The following is a 14,911-nucleotide window of genomic DNA, read 5'->3' on the forward strand; positions in this document are numbered from 1 at the left end:
TGTGGCCCTTAATTTCATCCTGGATCCCAAATTTCAAAATTGCCTGACAGTTCGACTCAACTGCCTCACCTGACTGGAGAGCCAGGTGGTCAGCAGGTGTGTCAGCATCCATCCGCCACCTCCATCAGTGCCCGTATCTTTGGTGGGGCTCTTGCACATCACTTGAGTTTTCTTCTCATTTTCTTTGTATTTCATATTTTTATTTTGTCATTTTCTATTTTATTTTTCAAGGGCGAGCAAGCGTTTCGTCTCACACCGTGTAGATCATCATGTTCTCCACTTAAACTCCACATGACATTACAGTACAAGAGCGAGGCTATGAGATGTATCTTGAAATGGGAGCACTTAGTGTGATAGTGAATAAAAATATCAAAAGTACATAAATGTGTCGTTTTTTTTATCAATTGATCTCGTAGGTCACAACGACTGACTTTGAAAGTGAGGTTTTTAATCTGAAGTTGATTGCGTGTATCCGGGAAACTGCTGACTCAACTGAAGAGACCTACTTGGGAAACTACAGATTCCTCCTCTGACTCCGCAGCTCAGAGAATCACTAACAAAAATCAAGTCTCAGTAAAGCTCACTTGCCTTTAACGTACAGGTGACTAGCTCTGGTTTGACTAACGTGTCCCTTAATACTTGACATACTTCACAAATCCTGTAGTTACCAATTGCACTCACTTCCTCCTGTATCGCACATTTTGACTGTCAAGATCCTCTTCTAGAAAATAGAATTAGGGCCATCCAGTTTTCAGGGTCAGAGACTAGTAGAAGTGAAGTTTTGACCCCTCCCTTCGAAGAGCGGATGCATGAATATGCAACTGCTGAGGATGTGGTTGATGCTGAGAGCTCTGAAAAGCTCCCTGCAAGCGAACCGCCACCGGCTCTTGAAAAGGAGAAGAACTGGTGGTGACTCGGACGTCAACGCTCTTCATTTTCAGGGTGGTGTTGACTGGCGAAGATGCACTGATGACAGAGACAAGATGGAAGTGGAGGAGACCGGTGACGCGAGGACTTCCTGGTACGATGCTTCTGACCATTCTTGACCTTCATGTATAAGTGCTGAGCTCTGACGTCCCATAGATCAAGAGATACTCAACTCCAGGACAACTGGAAACTGATATCATAGTGCCTCTGCAGTGGTAAAGAGAGCACCTTTACCTGCGGGGCCCCCCCCCTGCGGGGGGGGGGGGGGTGGGGGGCCATCCAATTCAGTTACTTGAGGAATTTTTAAAAATCAAACTCAAGCAGATTAACTTCTCTTTGTCTGGGATTTTTTTCTATTGTTGTTTTTTTTAGGTCACCAGCAAAAGCAGAAACACTCTCCACCGCCTGTGACCATGCCGGGGTAAGTCTTTCCATCGCCTTCCTCCTGCTCAGAAGCACACGCAAATATTCACCAAGAAACAAGAAGCTGAGTCAAATTTCTGATTTTAGAAGAAAAGAAAACAAGACCCGGCCCGGGAGCCAGTGATCAGAATCATGGAGGTGAGTGCATCTCTGCTCCGCCATCAAACCCTTGATGTTGCTCTAACAGGCGGAAGTATGTCAGCCTTCACCTTCGTGACCACAGAGCTGAGAGTGTTCCACTGTGCAGCCGCGCCAGCCTGCTGATGATGATCACAGCGGCTTTGTTATGGTTTCCCAATGTTCTCTGCACTTTCCCGTGTCCCTGCTTCGGCCACCGTCCGTGTTACCATGCACACCTACGTTTTCCTGCCATTGACTGAAGGATGGTGCTTTGGGGCAGGTACAGCTGTTGTGGTTGGTGTGGCAAACACATGCAGACATTTTGTGTTTTACTACACAGGCAAAGTTTCAACATTCTTCCTGTTTCGCAGTCACAGGAAATGAGAGCGTGCACCACTCTGCATCTCACTCTCTCAGCATCTCTCTCTTTTCACCCCCTCAACTCTTTCATCTCTCTTAGCTCACCATCTTTATCTACGGTACTTTCCTCTGCTTGTGTTTCACCAGGATGAAGAGGAAGAGGAGGACTGGGAAATGATACCTGAGCACGCCAAGGATTCAGAGGTGGAGCCCCCCCCCCAGCTAAAGTGCAGGCAGTAGTAACTTGAGTCATGACCCCTCTGATTAAACTCACCAAAGCTCTGATCTGTTTCCAGGAGCCCAGTAATAAAAGAGTCAAACCTGTGGTGAAGTCCAACAGCCTCACAGGTGTCATCACCCCAGTCAAGACTCTGGGTCTCAAGCGCATCGGACAGTCTATTTCGGTAACGCTAATGAGTGAACGCACTCCCGTTTAGTGCATGCAGACATTCAACGGATCTGGTGTTTTCACAGAGGTCTTTCAGTTTCCGCACAGAGGCGCAACCTTTGCCCACACCACCGCTACGCTCCCGCTCAAAGCCCTCGTCTTTCTCAAGGAGATGCAGTAGCCAGTGCTGGAGCGACACCGTGGAGAGTCATGACCTGACTGCCAAGGAGATCAAACGTCAAGAGGTGTGAGGGATTTATTGGGGTGGGGGGTAACTGGCAGTGTGGCTGCTGTGGCTCACAGGAACTCTTCAGCAGCTCCACACAAGGATTATGAAAGAGGATGTGAGTGAACTCTGGAGGCTCAACTTCCTTAGTGAACAATCAGCTGTGAGAGCACTTGTTGTCTCTACTTACTCAAGTGTGTGTTTGCATGCGTGAATCACCATCGAATGACATTGTTGCCTCTCCTGCAGGTGATATATGAGCTGACTGAGGGGGAGAGGCAGCTGATTGAAGACCTCAGTCTGGTGAAGAAGGTACTTGCCCCCCAAATTACCACATCAGATGGGAGGTCACCGCTGAATGAATACAAGTCCTGACATTTCACTCATCCTCAGTCTGTACCTCATCACTGCGTTCACCTCATCTTTGTGTGTACCTCATCACTGACGTGTGTACCTCTTCTCTGTGGGTACCTCATGTTGCTGTGTACCTCTTCTCTGTGTGTACCTCATGTTGCTGTGTACCTCTTCTCTGTGTGTACCTCATGTTGCTGTGTACCTCTTCTCTGTGTGTGCGGGCGTTGCCAGGTGTACTACGAGCCCATGCTGAAGCTGGACATCATGAACGAGAGTGAGCTCGGGCAGATCTTTGGCACTCTGGACTCCCTCATTCCTCTGCATGAAGGTGAACATTCCCGTTACCTCAGTCTCAAGTTCCTCCGCCAGATGATTAAAACGTGTTTGTATCTATCTATTTGTGTTTCAACAGATCTTCTGAGTCGTCTGGAGCGGTTGAGAGGGTCAGAGAAAACAGTGGGGGAGGTGGGGCCGACTCTCATGAACTGGGTGAGTATCTCTCTGGAAAACGAGGGCCGCACTTTCATTCCCGTGTCCTGCACTCTGTTGTGCTGCTCATGGGTCACGCACAGCTCTGACCTGCCTCCCCTCCTCCTCCTCTGGCAGTTCCCGTGTCTGGAGGCCTACGTTACGTACTGCTGTAACCAGGTGGGAGCCAAAGCCCTGCTTGACCAGAAGAAACACGAGAAAAGAGTGGAGCACTTCTTACGTCTGTGCCAAGAGTCTTCATTTAGCCGCAAACTGGATCTTTGGAACTTCCTGGATCTCCCCCGAAGCCGTTTGGTCAAATACCCTCTGTTGATGAAAGAAATACAGAAGTGCACGCCTGCGGAGCATCCCGACAAGGACACGCTGCCTGAGGCTGTGAGCTCATGTCCCACTCATTTATAAGAATACACGCATGTTCTCTCGTTTAGATACTGTGATGGATGGAAGCAGAGGAAATGCAGCATGCAGCGATAAGGAGCGTGACCCATGGCATCCACGTCTCTCCTTGGAGGCTTTGATTGCGTCCGCTGCTTTAGACAAACAACAGTCATTTGCACATCAGCGCCTCCTATTGGCAGCCAGAAAACATGAATGTCACGATTCATCAGCAACTTGAAAATATCACTGTTGTGCTTATTAATTAGTCTGGTCAGCTGTGACCTTTCACTAAAGATCCGAGTAATGGAATATGGAAAATGCCATTCATGGGACAGTATTTTCACTTGTCTGCTGTGATAAAGAGAGCTCTCTGGACCCGACCTTTTGGATACATGAAGAGAATACATAGAATAGAGGCTTTGCACTTTGTAAATGAATACATTGGGTAAATATATGCAACTGCACAATGTCTTGGTTTGGCCGAAAGGTGATGTGTGACAGTTTTTTCCTGCTCAGTTGGATCTGATCCAGAGCATCGTGGCAGAGGTCAACAAGAAGACAGGAGAGGCCGAATGTCAGTTTCACCGGCGAGGTCTCACCTACCTGGAGGACAGCCAGAGACTCCCAGAGATCCAGCAGTCCCGCTTCCTTTACTGCCACGGAGAGCTGAAGAACAACAAAGGCCAGGTAGCAGCGCCGCTATTTCTGCCTCCTCTAGAGTTTCACTGATCGACCTTTGGGTGGTTGGGCTGCCGCTGGGGATGTGTTTGTTGTTTGTCTCTCAGTGGAAGAGGGTCAGGTCATGGAAGCTGCAGTGGAGATGAACACACACTTACACACCTCTGGTCCTTTGTGTCAGGGTGTGTATTTTGATCATTTAACCTTCATATGGGTGTGACGCCGCGCTCAGAAGTAAAAAAAACACCAAGAAGTCGGTTTCTCACTTAAAACTTTAGCCGGAAAAAGAGGACAGACTTATGCTCAACACTGAACTGTGTGTGTGTGTGTGTGTGTGTGTGTGTGTGTCTGTCTGTCTGTCAGCGGCTGCACGTGTTCCTCTTTGAGCTGGCTTTGGTGCTGACCAGACCTGGGGAGGGCAGGGAGGGGGGCCACGTGTTCCAAGTGTACAGACAGCCGCTGCCCAATGCCTTGTTAAACCTGGAGGAGATTCCAGACGGGGAGGCCGGAGGAGGGGGGACCTTCAGAGGAGCCTTCACAGGGGGGAGTGATAAAGGTAACCTGCTCTACAAACTCGTCCTATTGCTGGCATGTCTGACCTACTTTTTACACTTCCTGGTGAACCCAGTTCAATTTAGGCCTCTACAATTCATACCAGTACCGTCCCCCACTACACACACACACACACACACACACACACACACACACACACACACACACACACACACACACACACACACACAGAAACCCAAGGAAAAGTAAAACCTACTAATTTGCTTCCCCTCCCTCCTCCTAGTGAAGAACTGTTTCCGTGTGAGCAGCAGGGGGCGGGCTAAAGCCTACTCCTACAGCCTGCAGGCCAACGACTCCTTCTGTAAGCAGCAGTGGATCACCTGCCTGCGTCAAGCCATCGTCCAGTCCAGAGACGGAACCGTCCAGAGCCGACAGTCGCAGCTCTCTCCCCATCTTGATCCCGCCCTCTACCACATCGCTGACCTCAGCCTCGGCTCGGACGCAGACATGGCAGAACACACCAGTTGCTGACTGCGCTGTGTGAGTGTCTGCAGATTTGTACATTGACTCTTGAGAAATTAAACTATGGACTGTGTGTGAAATATTGTTGTGCTCAGACACACACAAACACACACTTTGTATTTTCTGCACTGGATAATTTTCTGTCCTCGCTTTTTTGATGGCTAATGTGACTGTGTTGATTCCTACTGGGCAGACTGGTGCAGTCTTACTGGTTTTACTATATCATTTTTGTATTTTTTTTAAATAAACTGACATTTCAAAAGTTTGTTGACGTATTCATGGGAGAAGTCGACGAAGGTGTGAGGTCTAAGAATAGCCAACAAGGTCTACAGAGAAAAGATTAGAGATGATTATCCTCCCTCCCTCCCTCCATCCCTCGTTCTCTCTCTCCCTGACACCGGTGACTGGGCAGAGATAAACTTTCAGCTCTAGCCAGTGGACACACAGTGAAACGCTACACGTCCCCTTATGCATTTTTAACAGCTCAGCAGGTGATGGGAACAGCTGGGTTGGGACAGTTTGTCCACAGATAGAGGGGCCAGGTGAACAGGTGAGTCCGAACCTCTCCGTCTGTCTGCCAATGATTCCTGCAAACTCACTTTGATTGTTAATTATTTCATTGATTAGCAGTGCATCTGCAGCGTATCAGAATGTCTTATTGGTAATGTAGTCGGCACTCAGGTTCTGATTTGAGCACCAAAAATAACCTCTAAATACGCCTCCGGGTCTGTTGTGTTAGTCGTGGATGCTACTGTGAGCCAACATAGATCTTTTCAAGATGAGGACTAACCTTCAGGAGATGCTCATTTTCAAAATGAATCCTGTTTTTTCCTCAGCTGTGATTCATGTCCTGCTCCGTTTTTCCTGGAGAGAACGGGTCACACCCTGCTGTTGTTCACTCATTTCTGTGAGGCACCAATCATTTCCAAACCTCTGACCCCGCGTGAGGTGGTGCAACGTACGTAAACTGAATTACAGGCTGCCTGCGTTTCTTGGGGGAGAGTTCTGCATGTGTGACCACCCCTGCTGGGATTCACACCTGACGTTTCCCAGTCAAGCAGGATGCCTGGAGCCAGCGGCATCAACGTGGAAGGTTCCCGCGAGGCTCTGTGTCGAACCCTGGTGTCCAAGAAGGGCCCTCAGGGAGAGACGGCTGATATCTCCCAGTCTGTCCTCTACACCTCACTGATGGGCCTGCTGCTGGTCACTGACAACGAGGTGTGCTACACAACATGACACTGAGCTTGAAATGCATGCAGAGGCCCTGAGAGCTGTCAATGACTGTCAGTCCTTGAGCTGTTCAGGTAGAATTAATGTGACACCGATGAAACAAAGAAAGAATGAATCCAGTGATGGGAGCTGAGGTGGAGTACACACATGAAGACACGTGTTTAAGCACCTGTCAGCACTCCTTGGTCTCTAATAGGATGACAGCTTGAGACTGACCTCCTTTTAGCCTTTCTTGTTATGCTAATGAGATAAAAGGGCTAAATCTGTCCTGCCAGTGCACATAGATACACACGCTGTCATGGCAGGGTTAAGGCTGACAGACAGTGCAGCAGTCCAATAGGAGGACACATGTTGTGACATGTGTTGTTGTTGGGGGGGGGGGGGGGGGGCGTTGAGGCAAAATGATGTAGGCTGCTACTGCTCTTGTGGATATGACAGATGACTCGTTCTACAATTGTACTTTATGTTCTCTGTACTCTCAAGAAAGAGCCGCTCGCCTTGGGAAGTGGAAGGGTCGGCCTTAGGAACATCGGGAACACTGTAAGTGTTGAGAGCCGATTTGAAGTAAACAAAGTTTGATTTTTACTGCTCACCTTCCCTTCACCGTGTCTCCCCTAGTGTTTCCTGAATGCAGTAGTCCAGTGTTTGTCTCACACACGTGGTCTGCGGGACTACTGCCTCCTCAAGTCCTACAGACAGGAGAAGTTCTCCAAAGAAGAGGCAAAACTGATGGAATGTGCGTCCCGCTCTCTTCTCCTCTCGCCCATTATTCCACCCAGGTTTTGTTGTTTTTCTCTTTCTTATTGCTGCTTGCCTTCCTTCTTCAGCTTTCTCTCAGGTGCTGGCTGGCCTGTGGGATGCAAATAAAGATGAAGACACTGTTGTAAATCCCCGAAAGTTTTACAGTATTTTTAAAGACACCGTGCCTTACTTCAGTGGTTACAGGTGAGAATACGTGGGAGCAAAGACATGTGAGCACTGGGTTTTGTGCTTGAGTTTGCTGAAGATGTCACAACAATGACATGAAGGAATCTTTGTGTTAACACAGTCAACAAGATGCTCAGGAGTTTCTCAGGTTCCTGCTGGACAAGCTGCACACTGAGATCAACTGTCGACCGTACACCCGCAGAGCAGGAAAGGACCCTGAGCAGAAATACGCCAGGTTCAGGTGTGAACATTTATGTGAGGAAATACATCCTTGGAATTATGACGCCCATCAGATGGCCTCACTTTCCCTCTGTCTAATTGTCTGCTAGAATTTCAGAAGAAGCGGCTGCCATGTGGAAGAAGCACTTGGAGAGAGACGACAGCAGAATAGTAGGTGAGAAGAAGAATCCGGTCAAGTCTCCGCCTTGTCTGTGACAAAAGTTTTGTGAGAGAGAACAACTTGTGTCTTTCCCTTCCTCTTCTCCTCTCTTGTGACAGATCTGTTCTCAGGCCAGCTGCGGAGCTCGCTGCACTGCTCCGTCTGCTCCCACTACTCCAACACCTTTGACGTGTTCTGTGACCTGTCACTGCCCATCCCCAAACGGAGCTCCGGAGGAGAGGTGACGCTCAGGGAGTGCCTGGACCTCTTCTCCCAGGAGGAGAAGCTGGACAAGGACAACTCACCTGTGAGTGAGCACAGAGAGTTCAACACGAGCTATGATACCTCAGCGTGGATTACAATCTATAAATTTGGGGTCAAAGGTCAATGACAATGACTTCTTTATATTTTCTATGTTTTTGATTAAGAGAAGGATGGTATTTCCCAATAGTGTCCTACAATGACAGATTTAATTCATTTTATTCATAATGGTCATACGTTTTGTGTCAGAGAACCTAGTGGTTATTTTTCAGCAGATCAAAGCCTAATTATCTGATCTTACTTGTCTCCTTAAACATCCAAAAAGAAATCAAAAAGATTCAGTTTGGCAGCTCAGTAATGCTGTTTCCTGCATGTGTTGGTGTGTTGCAGATGTGCGAGCGGTGTAACAGGCACACAGAATGCACCAAGCGGCTGTCCATCCAGAGGTTTCCCCAGGTTATCGTGATCCGTATCCTTGGCAACCACTCTGTCTTATTTCCTCTCATTTGTAGCTCACATTCACAAGCAGAAATTTATGAAGATGCTTAACAATTTCTATCAGATCTGAATCGTTTCACAACATCGTGCTGGTCTATCAGTAAAAGCATGGTGTGTGTGTCCTTCCCGCTCACCAACCTGGACCTGGGACCCTATGGACCTGTTGACTGCGGTAACTCTTCCAGTTCATCTGATTGACATCAAACTTGCTGTGTTGTCACCTCAAGGAGTTTGAGGGTCTGAGGTGATTGACGTGATGCTCTGTGACATCATCCGGGTGGCTGCATCACTGAATCTACCCGGTGTGATGATGTCAGGAGAGCAGTGAGGGCTGAAGTTGGGGTTTTTTTTTGTGCTGATGAAATGCAATTTGAGGATTTTGTTTCCTGGAAATTGAAAACATGGTCCTGAGAGTATAGGACGAATCAGGATGTCTCTGCATGTCCTACAGGTCCGGTTCTGTATGATTTATATGCGATATGTAACCATGCGGGGACAGTGAATATGGGTCACTACACCGCCTGCTGTTCAGATGAGAGTGGCTGGTGCTTCTACAACGACTCCAGGTAAGACTCGCTCTGCATGCAGCTCCCTGCCAGCTGCATGATGTATGAAGTCTTTTGAAAATCATCCGTGTTGAGACGCCTGCAGCTGCTCCTCATGACTATTCTTCATCCATCCACCTACAGTGTGACTCCGGTTTCTGAGAACCAGCTTCAGACCAATCAAGCCTATGTGCTGTTTTACCAGCGCAGCAACAGCACCACCACCATAGGGAAATAGACCTCAGACTGGCTGAGGCAGCCAGCCAATCAGAGCAATCTTACCTCCAGTGTTCATAGAAACAAACTGTCGCAGCAGTGCTGTTGCTGGCGTCTATGAACTTCTCAGTCTCGAGGAGTAGTAGAAAAGTGCTGTGGAGAGCGGCGCAGACACCCATCGTCCTCACGAGAAGGGAGCCTGGAAAGATGGTCTTGTCTTCTGAGTCGTGGGTGAGGCTCCTGAGCCGTGGGAATGATTAGGCAGCTCAGGCTGACGAGCCTGAAGAGTCTCTGCCCTACTTCTCAGACAGGAGACAGTGATGTACTTGCACATGATGCAGAACTCTTACAGATTATACTTGCTAATACAATCTCAAATTAAACTGAATAAATAACTCTCAGGTGAAACAACTGACTTATTCTGTGCTTGTGAAAATACATGTTAAGATGTAAATAATATCCTATTTTGCCTCCACATAGATGGATTGTTCTGACTTGTGATGTGTGTGGGTGCGTGTGTGTGTATATATATATATATATATATATATATATATATATATATATGAATGAGTGCATACTCTACTTTTTTTTTCATCTGTTACAGCACAAAAAGAAATCACGCACAAACATTTCGGGTGAATCACGCAGCTGAATGCTGAACTAATGTTTGGAAGTTAATTAATAACGAATAAAAACGTACCGTTGATGTTTTTTAATGCTGTTTGACGTGATTCACCAAGTTTTAATGTGTTAGTAATGAACATAATTGTACTGTAGAGTGATGTAATTCTGCGCATGCGCACAAGTGATAGGCGGAGCTTTTCCCAGTCGGTCAGGAAGAGGAGAAAGGCGGACACAGAAACATCAAGCGGTAATCTTTTCCAGCAACACCTTTTCAAACTTTTGGCCCTCCCTTATTCCAAGTAGAAATGTGTTGTAGTTGTGGTATGAATGTTGAGGTTGTAGTTTCAGAGATTTTACTCTGAATGACACGAGTACCAACCATGGAAAGTACTGTTAGCCCTCCTGCTAGCTAGCGGTGTTAGCTGGTTTGACAGGCCCGGACTAGCGTAGACACACAGCCAGGAATGGGAGCACCGCACGGAAATGTTGTGTTGACACCGTCTGCCTCCCGTGACTGGGCCACTTGGCCGTGAATTTCCCGCTAACAAACGGTGTTTAGACGTGATTTGCGCGGAGACGCCTTCCCGCAGCCTAACGCCGACACCTGAACCAGTTAAACCCTCGCCCACCGTTCAGTTGGCAAACAAAACAGCGCATCATAGCCAACATCCGGTGAGAAGGAGGACGGCCGGCCGGGCCTGTAAACAGAAACTGTTAGTCAGCTGCTGCACTGCGGTGATGCCACGCTGCAGGGACCAGCAGGAGAGCAGGGTCCGACCTCGGTACCGCGAACCGTAGTCTCCAGCAGCAGGTTTACTCCCCCTTCGGTTAATGACACCCCCCCCCCCCCCTTGAAGCCTACAGTGAGTATTTCATTCTGCACATTAAGTGGTCAGCTGCTTCTGAGCCTCGTGTTATTGTTTAGACTGAAGCACGTGCTACCATTGATGACAAAACAATCAAATGCAGTAACCCTTATGTTGCTATAATCAATATAATTCAGTAAGCCAATTTTTGTTGATGTTACTTATTTATTTATTTTTTTGCAACCAGCACAATTCAGTACTAATGGGAATTAACCACTGACCATAATGCAGCAGGATCCAAACTTCTTGATGCTTCTTCCGACCAGGACTCTAAAACCACCAGCACACGCATGCCCAGGTGTCCTGTTCACGTCAGGGTTGAGCTGATCTCGTCCCTGTGTGGACAGTGGACGGAGTCGGAGAAGAAGATCTGCTGTCAAGTCGACCGAGTGGAGAATAAACCCTCCTTTTAGGACTAAAAACAAACAGATTTCGTCTGGACCGTAGCTGTACAAGTAATTAACATCGCAATAAAGCGCAACAGTGGTTGAAGGGAAACTGTGTGGAACTACCATTTAAATCAGATATTTCAGAGATGCCCTGCTTACACAGATTCCAAATTCATCTTTGTCTGATGTAGATCCCGCTAAAATCACACGGTTGGGGTTTTCAACAAAAATAGAATAATTATGTTAAAATTAACATTCCTTCGATAGAAAGAATCATGGTTTTTGTTTTCAAAAGATATGTTGACGTCCAGGCTCACTTTGGTTTATAATGCCGTAGTACATCAGAATTTCGGTGTCCTCCAGGCTGGCCTTTTGTTCCGTGGCGCCCTCTGTCTGCAGGGTAACTGATGGTCCGTCAGCTACAGACACAACAAGTCCCTCTCACCCTGCCCTGCACCTGCCCCACGATGGTGAAAAGACTCCTGACTCCTGCAGTGACACTTGACCTTGTTTGGGCCTCTTGTCTTTAGATGGCTGCTATCAGGAAGAAGTTGGTGATCGTGGGTGACGGAGCATGCGGGAAGACCTGTCTGCTCATCGTCTTCAGTAAGGACCAGTTCCCAGAGGTCTACGTCCCCACCGTGTTTGAGAACTACGTTGCTGACATTGAGGTGGACGGCAAACAGGTGAGGCAGGACGAGCTGGCATGTGGCCATCCTGTGGCTCCCTGAGGGGGGGATGGTGGGGGTCCCCAGCATGATGCCAGACTCCAGATGACCAGGTTAGGGATGTGTTTAGTTATCGTGCGAGGATCGATATCCATCGATGTTGGCCTACCAATGAACAAGGTGCCGTTCTTCCATCTCAGGGGCGGATGTTTATGTTCAGGGCTGTTTCATAGGGTTCAAACTCACAAACACCTGCTGGTGTCAGGTAGCTGTCAAATTTTGAACGTCTTTATTGGCCCAGACTTTCCCAACCGCTGCATTCTTGTATCTCAACAGTATCACGTTTATTGACCTAAGCAATTTGGGCAGCAAATAACAGTTGTTAGCATGAAGGACATCGATTGATTATTTTGTTGGTTGGTTTCTCAAGATATGGTAATCAATACCCAAACAGACATTATGATTTTGATATTTGAGTCTCCTTTGATCTGACCTACGAGCATCAAAGACACAACATTTGATATTTTGCTGACATTTTACTACTGAAGCTTCTTCACTTTTAAATTTCTGGTGGGAGGTATCAGGTATGCATCCACCCAGGTGGGTGGTGGCAAAAACAAGTGGTCATAAGGCCACAACAGGCCCTCAGTTTCAGGTTGTTATCCTCCCAGCTCTCTCTTGGGGGGGGGGTCGTTCGGGTCACCTGAGTAAAGGCGTGACTGCTGGCTGAACCTCCTGGGGGAGGGATCTAAGGATGGCATTGTAGGTGGGTGATAGGTGGTGTCTGAGGCCCCTCCTCTGGTTAGAGATGGACGTTCTCGTTTGAACGGCGTCTTTCACCCCTCTTTCAAACCATCTGTCCTCTCTGGCTAGAACGCGCACCTTGTGATCTTCAGAATGTCAGAGAGATGTAATCTGGCCTGCTAATAACCGGGGTTTCATACTCTCATATATCCGGTGTTCATCCATCCTTCATTTGACGCTGTGGTTGCTGCTCAGGTGGAACTTGCGCTGTGGGATACAGCAGGTCAGGAGGACTACGACAGACTGAGGCCTCTCTCCTACCCCGACACCGACGTCATCCTCATGTGCTTCTCGGTAGACAGCCCCGACAGCTTAGGTACGTACAGTTGGTGCCATGCTGGTGTCACTGGCTATTGAACAAGTTATTGTGAAATTAATAAATGTGGCTAATTATTGTCCTGATCACTACAGAGAACATTCCAGAAAAGTGGACACCTGAAGTAAAACACTTCTGCCCAAATGTTCCCATCATCCTTGTGGGTAATAAAAAAGACCTGCGCAACGACGAGCACACCAGGCGGGAGCTTGCCAAAATGAAACAGGTTAGGTTCAAATATTCTGGTGTGCTTTGTCTGTTTAAATTTATGAGCTTAACCTTTCTCCTGTTAATGTGTTTGTAGGAACCAGTTAAATTTGAAGATGGCAAAGAGATGGCAAACCGCATCAGTGCCTACGGCTACCAAGAGTGTTCTGCCAAAACCAAAGATGGTGTGAGGGAAGTCTTTGAGATGGCAACCAGGGCAGCACTGCAGGCCAAGAAACGCTGCAAGAAGTCCACCTGCCTTCTGTTGTAGGCTCCAGGAGAAGAGGGGGCTGCCCTCATGCACAGAGGGAGGGGGCAGCTTCAGCTGAGATTCAACAGGGGAGAATATTGGGGAGGGCCCAGAAACATCTGATCACCCATTTTACCCTCACCAACGAAAGCAGATCTGAAACGATTTGACAGGCTTTTGCACCATGATCTTTGGTCTCTACATTATGTGCCATTTTGTTTGCAACTATCAAGAACTTTCAGATCTAGAGGTCTGATGGGCGGATTGTGTGCGTGTGTTTGTGTGTGTGTGTGTGTGTGTGTGGGGGGGGGGGGGGGGGGGCGCACGTTAGGTCGATTTTAAAAGGGGGTTCAGGGTTCAAATGTGCCATTACAAGAATGAAGAGAGAGAAGGTCCTCACCAGGCCAAAGATAACGGGGACATGTAACAGACAAAAAACAGACATGGAAAAGAGATGGTTGGGATTGAGGTTAAGTGGATCTTACACAGTATCGCCTACATGTAGTGCCTTGAGAGCAGTGGTGAGGGTGAGAGAGGGAACGGTTCGGTGTTCATTACCTGAATGGCTCTATTTTGTCATTTGTAGTGTCAGAACATGTTTGTAAATGCTTTCTCGCCGTCAGGCCGTGTTCTGACTCAGGCACTATGCAGGGGGAGGCCTAAACTAGATTCTATGAGATATTTTCCCGTACTGAATTACTTACCCACACTAAAGGGTGTATGTGTGCAGCTGTATGGTGCTGTGGTTTCTCCAGTGCAGGTCTGCATGCAGTGAATGTGTGTACATTTGTGTGGGTGTGTATTAACATATGTGTTATATACTGTATGCATGGAAAGGCATTCTGCATCACTGACCCCCCCAACCTCCCCCCTCTGCCCCTTGTTTCCACGCCAAAGTTACCCCTGACAGCCAACTTTCAGGCTCAGTCGGGTAATGGAAGTAACAGCTTCTCAGAGTGAGTTCGACACCTTCACTTTACTGGAAGACAATGTACTATAGGTAGAGGCACAATCAGGTTTATCACCTTATGAGTTTTTAGGACCTTGTTTGTGTGTACAAGAGATTCATTCGATTGTGTTAATCAGTGGGTCAAATCACGAGTGGTGTAGTTGATAAGTTGAATATTATTTCTGGTAGATGATAGGCTTATCTTGTTACTATAAAGTTCATGACGTACTGTATGTCTTACAAGGCCTTGTAAGGACATGTTAATGTATTTCAACTTTGCCTTTTACTCCTCAGCCCCCTTTTAAGTATATTGTCATTATTGTACTTTAACTTTTTAATGTTGACTCTAATTTTCTTAGTATATTTTAATCATTTTAATTAATCCTGCTGTTACGAGCAGCTTA

The 14,911-nt window shown here is 47.5% G+C and overlaps 3 protein-coding genes across 3 annotated transcripts; all 3 read left to right on the forward strand.

Moving 5' to 3' along the window:
• The first annotated feature begins 856 nt into the window (after positions 1–856).
• On the forward strand, positions 857–5,387 carry arhgef3l (Rho guanine nucleotide exchange factor (GEF) 3, like). The gene is made up of 13 exons (XM_086214916.1): positions 857–1,021; positions 1,300–1,348; positions 1,438–1,488; positions 1,978–2,034; positions 2,127–2,234; positions 2,305–2,463; positions 2,694–2,756; positions 3,030–3,126; positions 3,211–3,287; positions 3,405–3,662; positions 4,182–4,352; positions 4,707–4,899; positions 5,140–5,387. The coding sequence occupies exons 1-13, from the start codon at positions 984–986 to the stop codon at positions 5,385–5,387; spliced, it is 1,569 nt and encodes a 522-aa protein (XP_086071042.1). The 5' UTR covers positions 857–983.
• A 1,053-nt stretch (positions 5,388–6,440) lies between these two features.
• On the forward strand, positions 6,441–9,955 carry usp21 (ubiquitin specific peptidase 21). The gene is made up of 11 exons (XM_086214917.1): positions 6,441–6,596; positions 7,092–7,148; positions 7,227–7,344; positions 7,436–7,553; positions 7,657–7,776; positions 7,865–7,929; positions 8,034–8,221; positions 8,566–8,644; positions 8,738–8,845; positions 9,125–9,239; positions 9,363–9,955. Exons 1-11 carry the CDS (start codon positions 6,441–6,443, stop codon positions 9,454–9,456), a joined length of 1,218 nt encoding a protein of 405 aa, XP_086071043.1. The 3' UTR covers positions 9,457–9,955.
• Positions 9,956–10,241: 286 nt separating this feature from the next.
• Positions 10,242–13,875, forward strand: LOC147256700 (rho-related GTP-binding protein RhoA-C-like). The gene is made up of 5 exons (XM_086214918.1): positions 10,242–10,305; positions 11,844–11,999; positions 12,981–13,101; positions 13,197–13,327; positions 13,406–13,875. The coding sequence occupies exons 2-5, from the start codon at positions 11,844–11,846 to the stop codon at positions 13,577–13,579; spliced, it is 582 nt and encodes a 193-aa protein (XP_086071044.1). The 5' UTR covers positions 10,242–10,305; the 3' UTR covers positions 13,580–13,875.
• Positions 13,876–14,911: the final 1,036 nt, after the last annotated feature.

The sequence above is a fragment of the Aulostomus chinensis genome, chromosome 9 (assembly GCF_037954235.1).
Source record: "Aulostomus chinensis isolate RoL2024-O1b breed Wild chromosome 9, RoL_Achi_v1.0, whole genome shotgun sequence".
Lineage (NCBI taxonomy): Eukaryota > Metazoa > Chordata > Actinopteri > Syngnathiformes > Aulostomidae > Aulostomus > Aulostomus chinensis.

Bases quoted from the DNA above. Each gene is read 5' to 3' on its own strand.
- usp21 (XM_086214917.1), top strand. From the start codon at position 6,441: ATGCCTGGAGCCAGCGGCATCAACGTGGAAGGTTCCCGCGAGGCTCTG. The intron at 7,930-8,033 runs GTGAGAAGAAGA...CTCTTGTGACAG, and splicing joins AGACGACAGCAGAATAGTAG to ATCTGTTCTCAGGCCAGCTG. The intron at 9,240-9,362 runs GTAAGACTCGCT...ATCCACCTACAG, and splicing joins TGCTTCTACAACGACTCCAG to TGTGACTCCGGTTTCTGAGA.
- arhgef3l (XM_086214916.1), top strand. From the start codon at position 984: ATGGAAGTGGAGGAGACCGGTGACGCGAGGACTTCCTG. The intron at 1,349-1,437 runs GTAAGTCTTTCC...TTCTGATTTTAG, and splicing joins CCGCCTGTGACCATGCCGGG to AAGAAAAGAAAACAAGACCC. The intron at 1,489-1,977 runs GTGAGTGCATCT...GTGTTTCACCAG, and splicing joins CAGTGATCAGAATCATGGAG to GATGAAGAGGAAGAGGAGGA.
- LOC147256700 (XM_086214918.1), top strand. From the start codon at position 11,844: ATGGCTGCTATCAGGAAGAAGTTGGTGATCGTGGGTGACGGAGCATGC. The intron at 12,000-12,980 runs GTGAGGCAGGAC...GTTGCTGCTCAG, and splicing joins TTGAGGTGGACGGCAAACAG to GTGGAACTTGCGCTGTGGGA. The intron at 13,102-13,196 runs GTACGTACAGTT...TGATCACTACAG, and splicing joins AGACAGCCCCGACAGCTTAG to AGAACATTCCAGAAAAGTGG.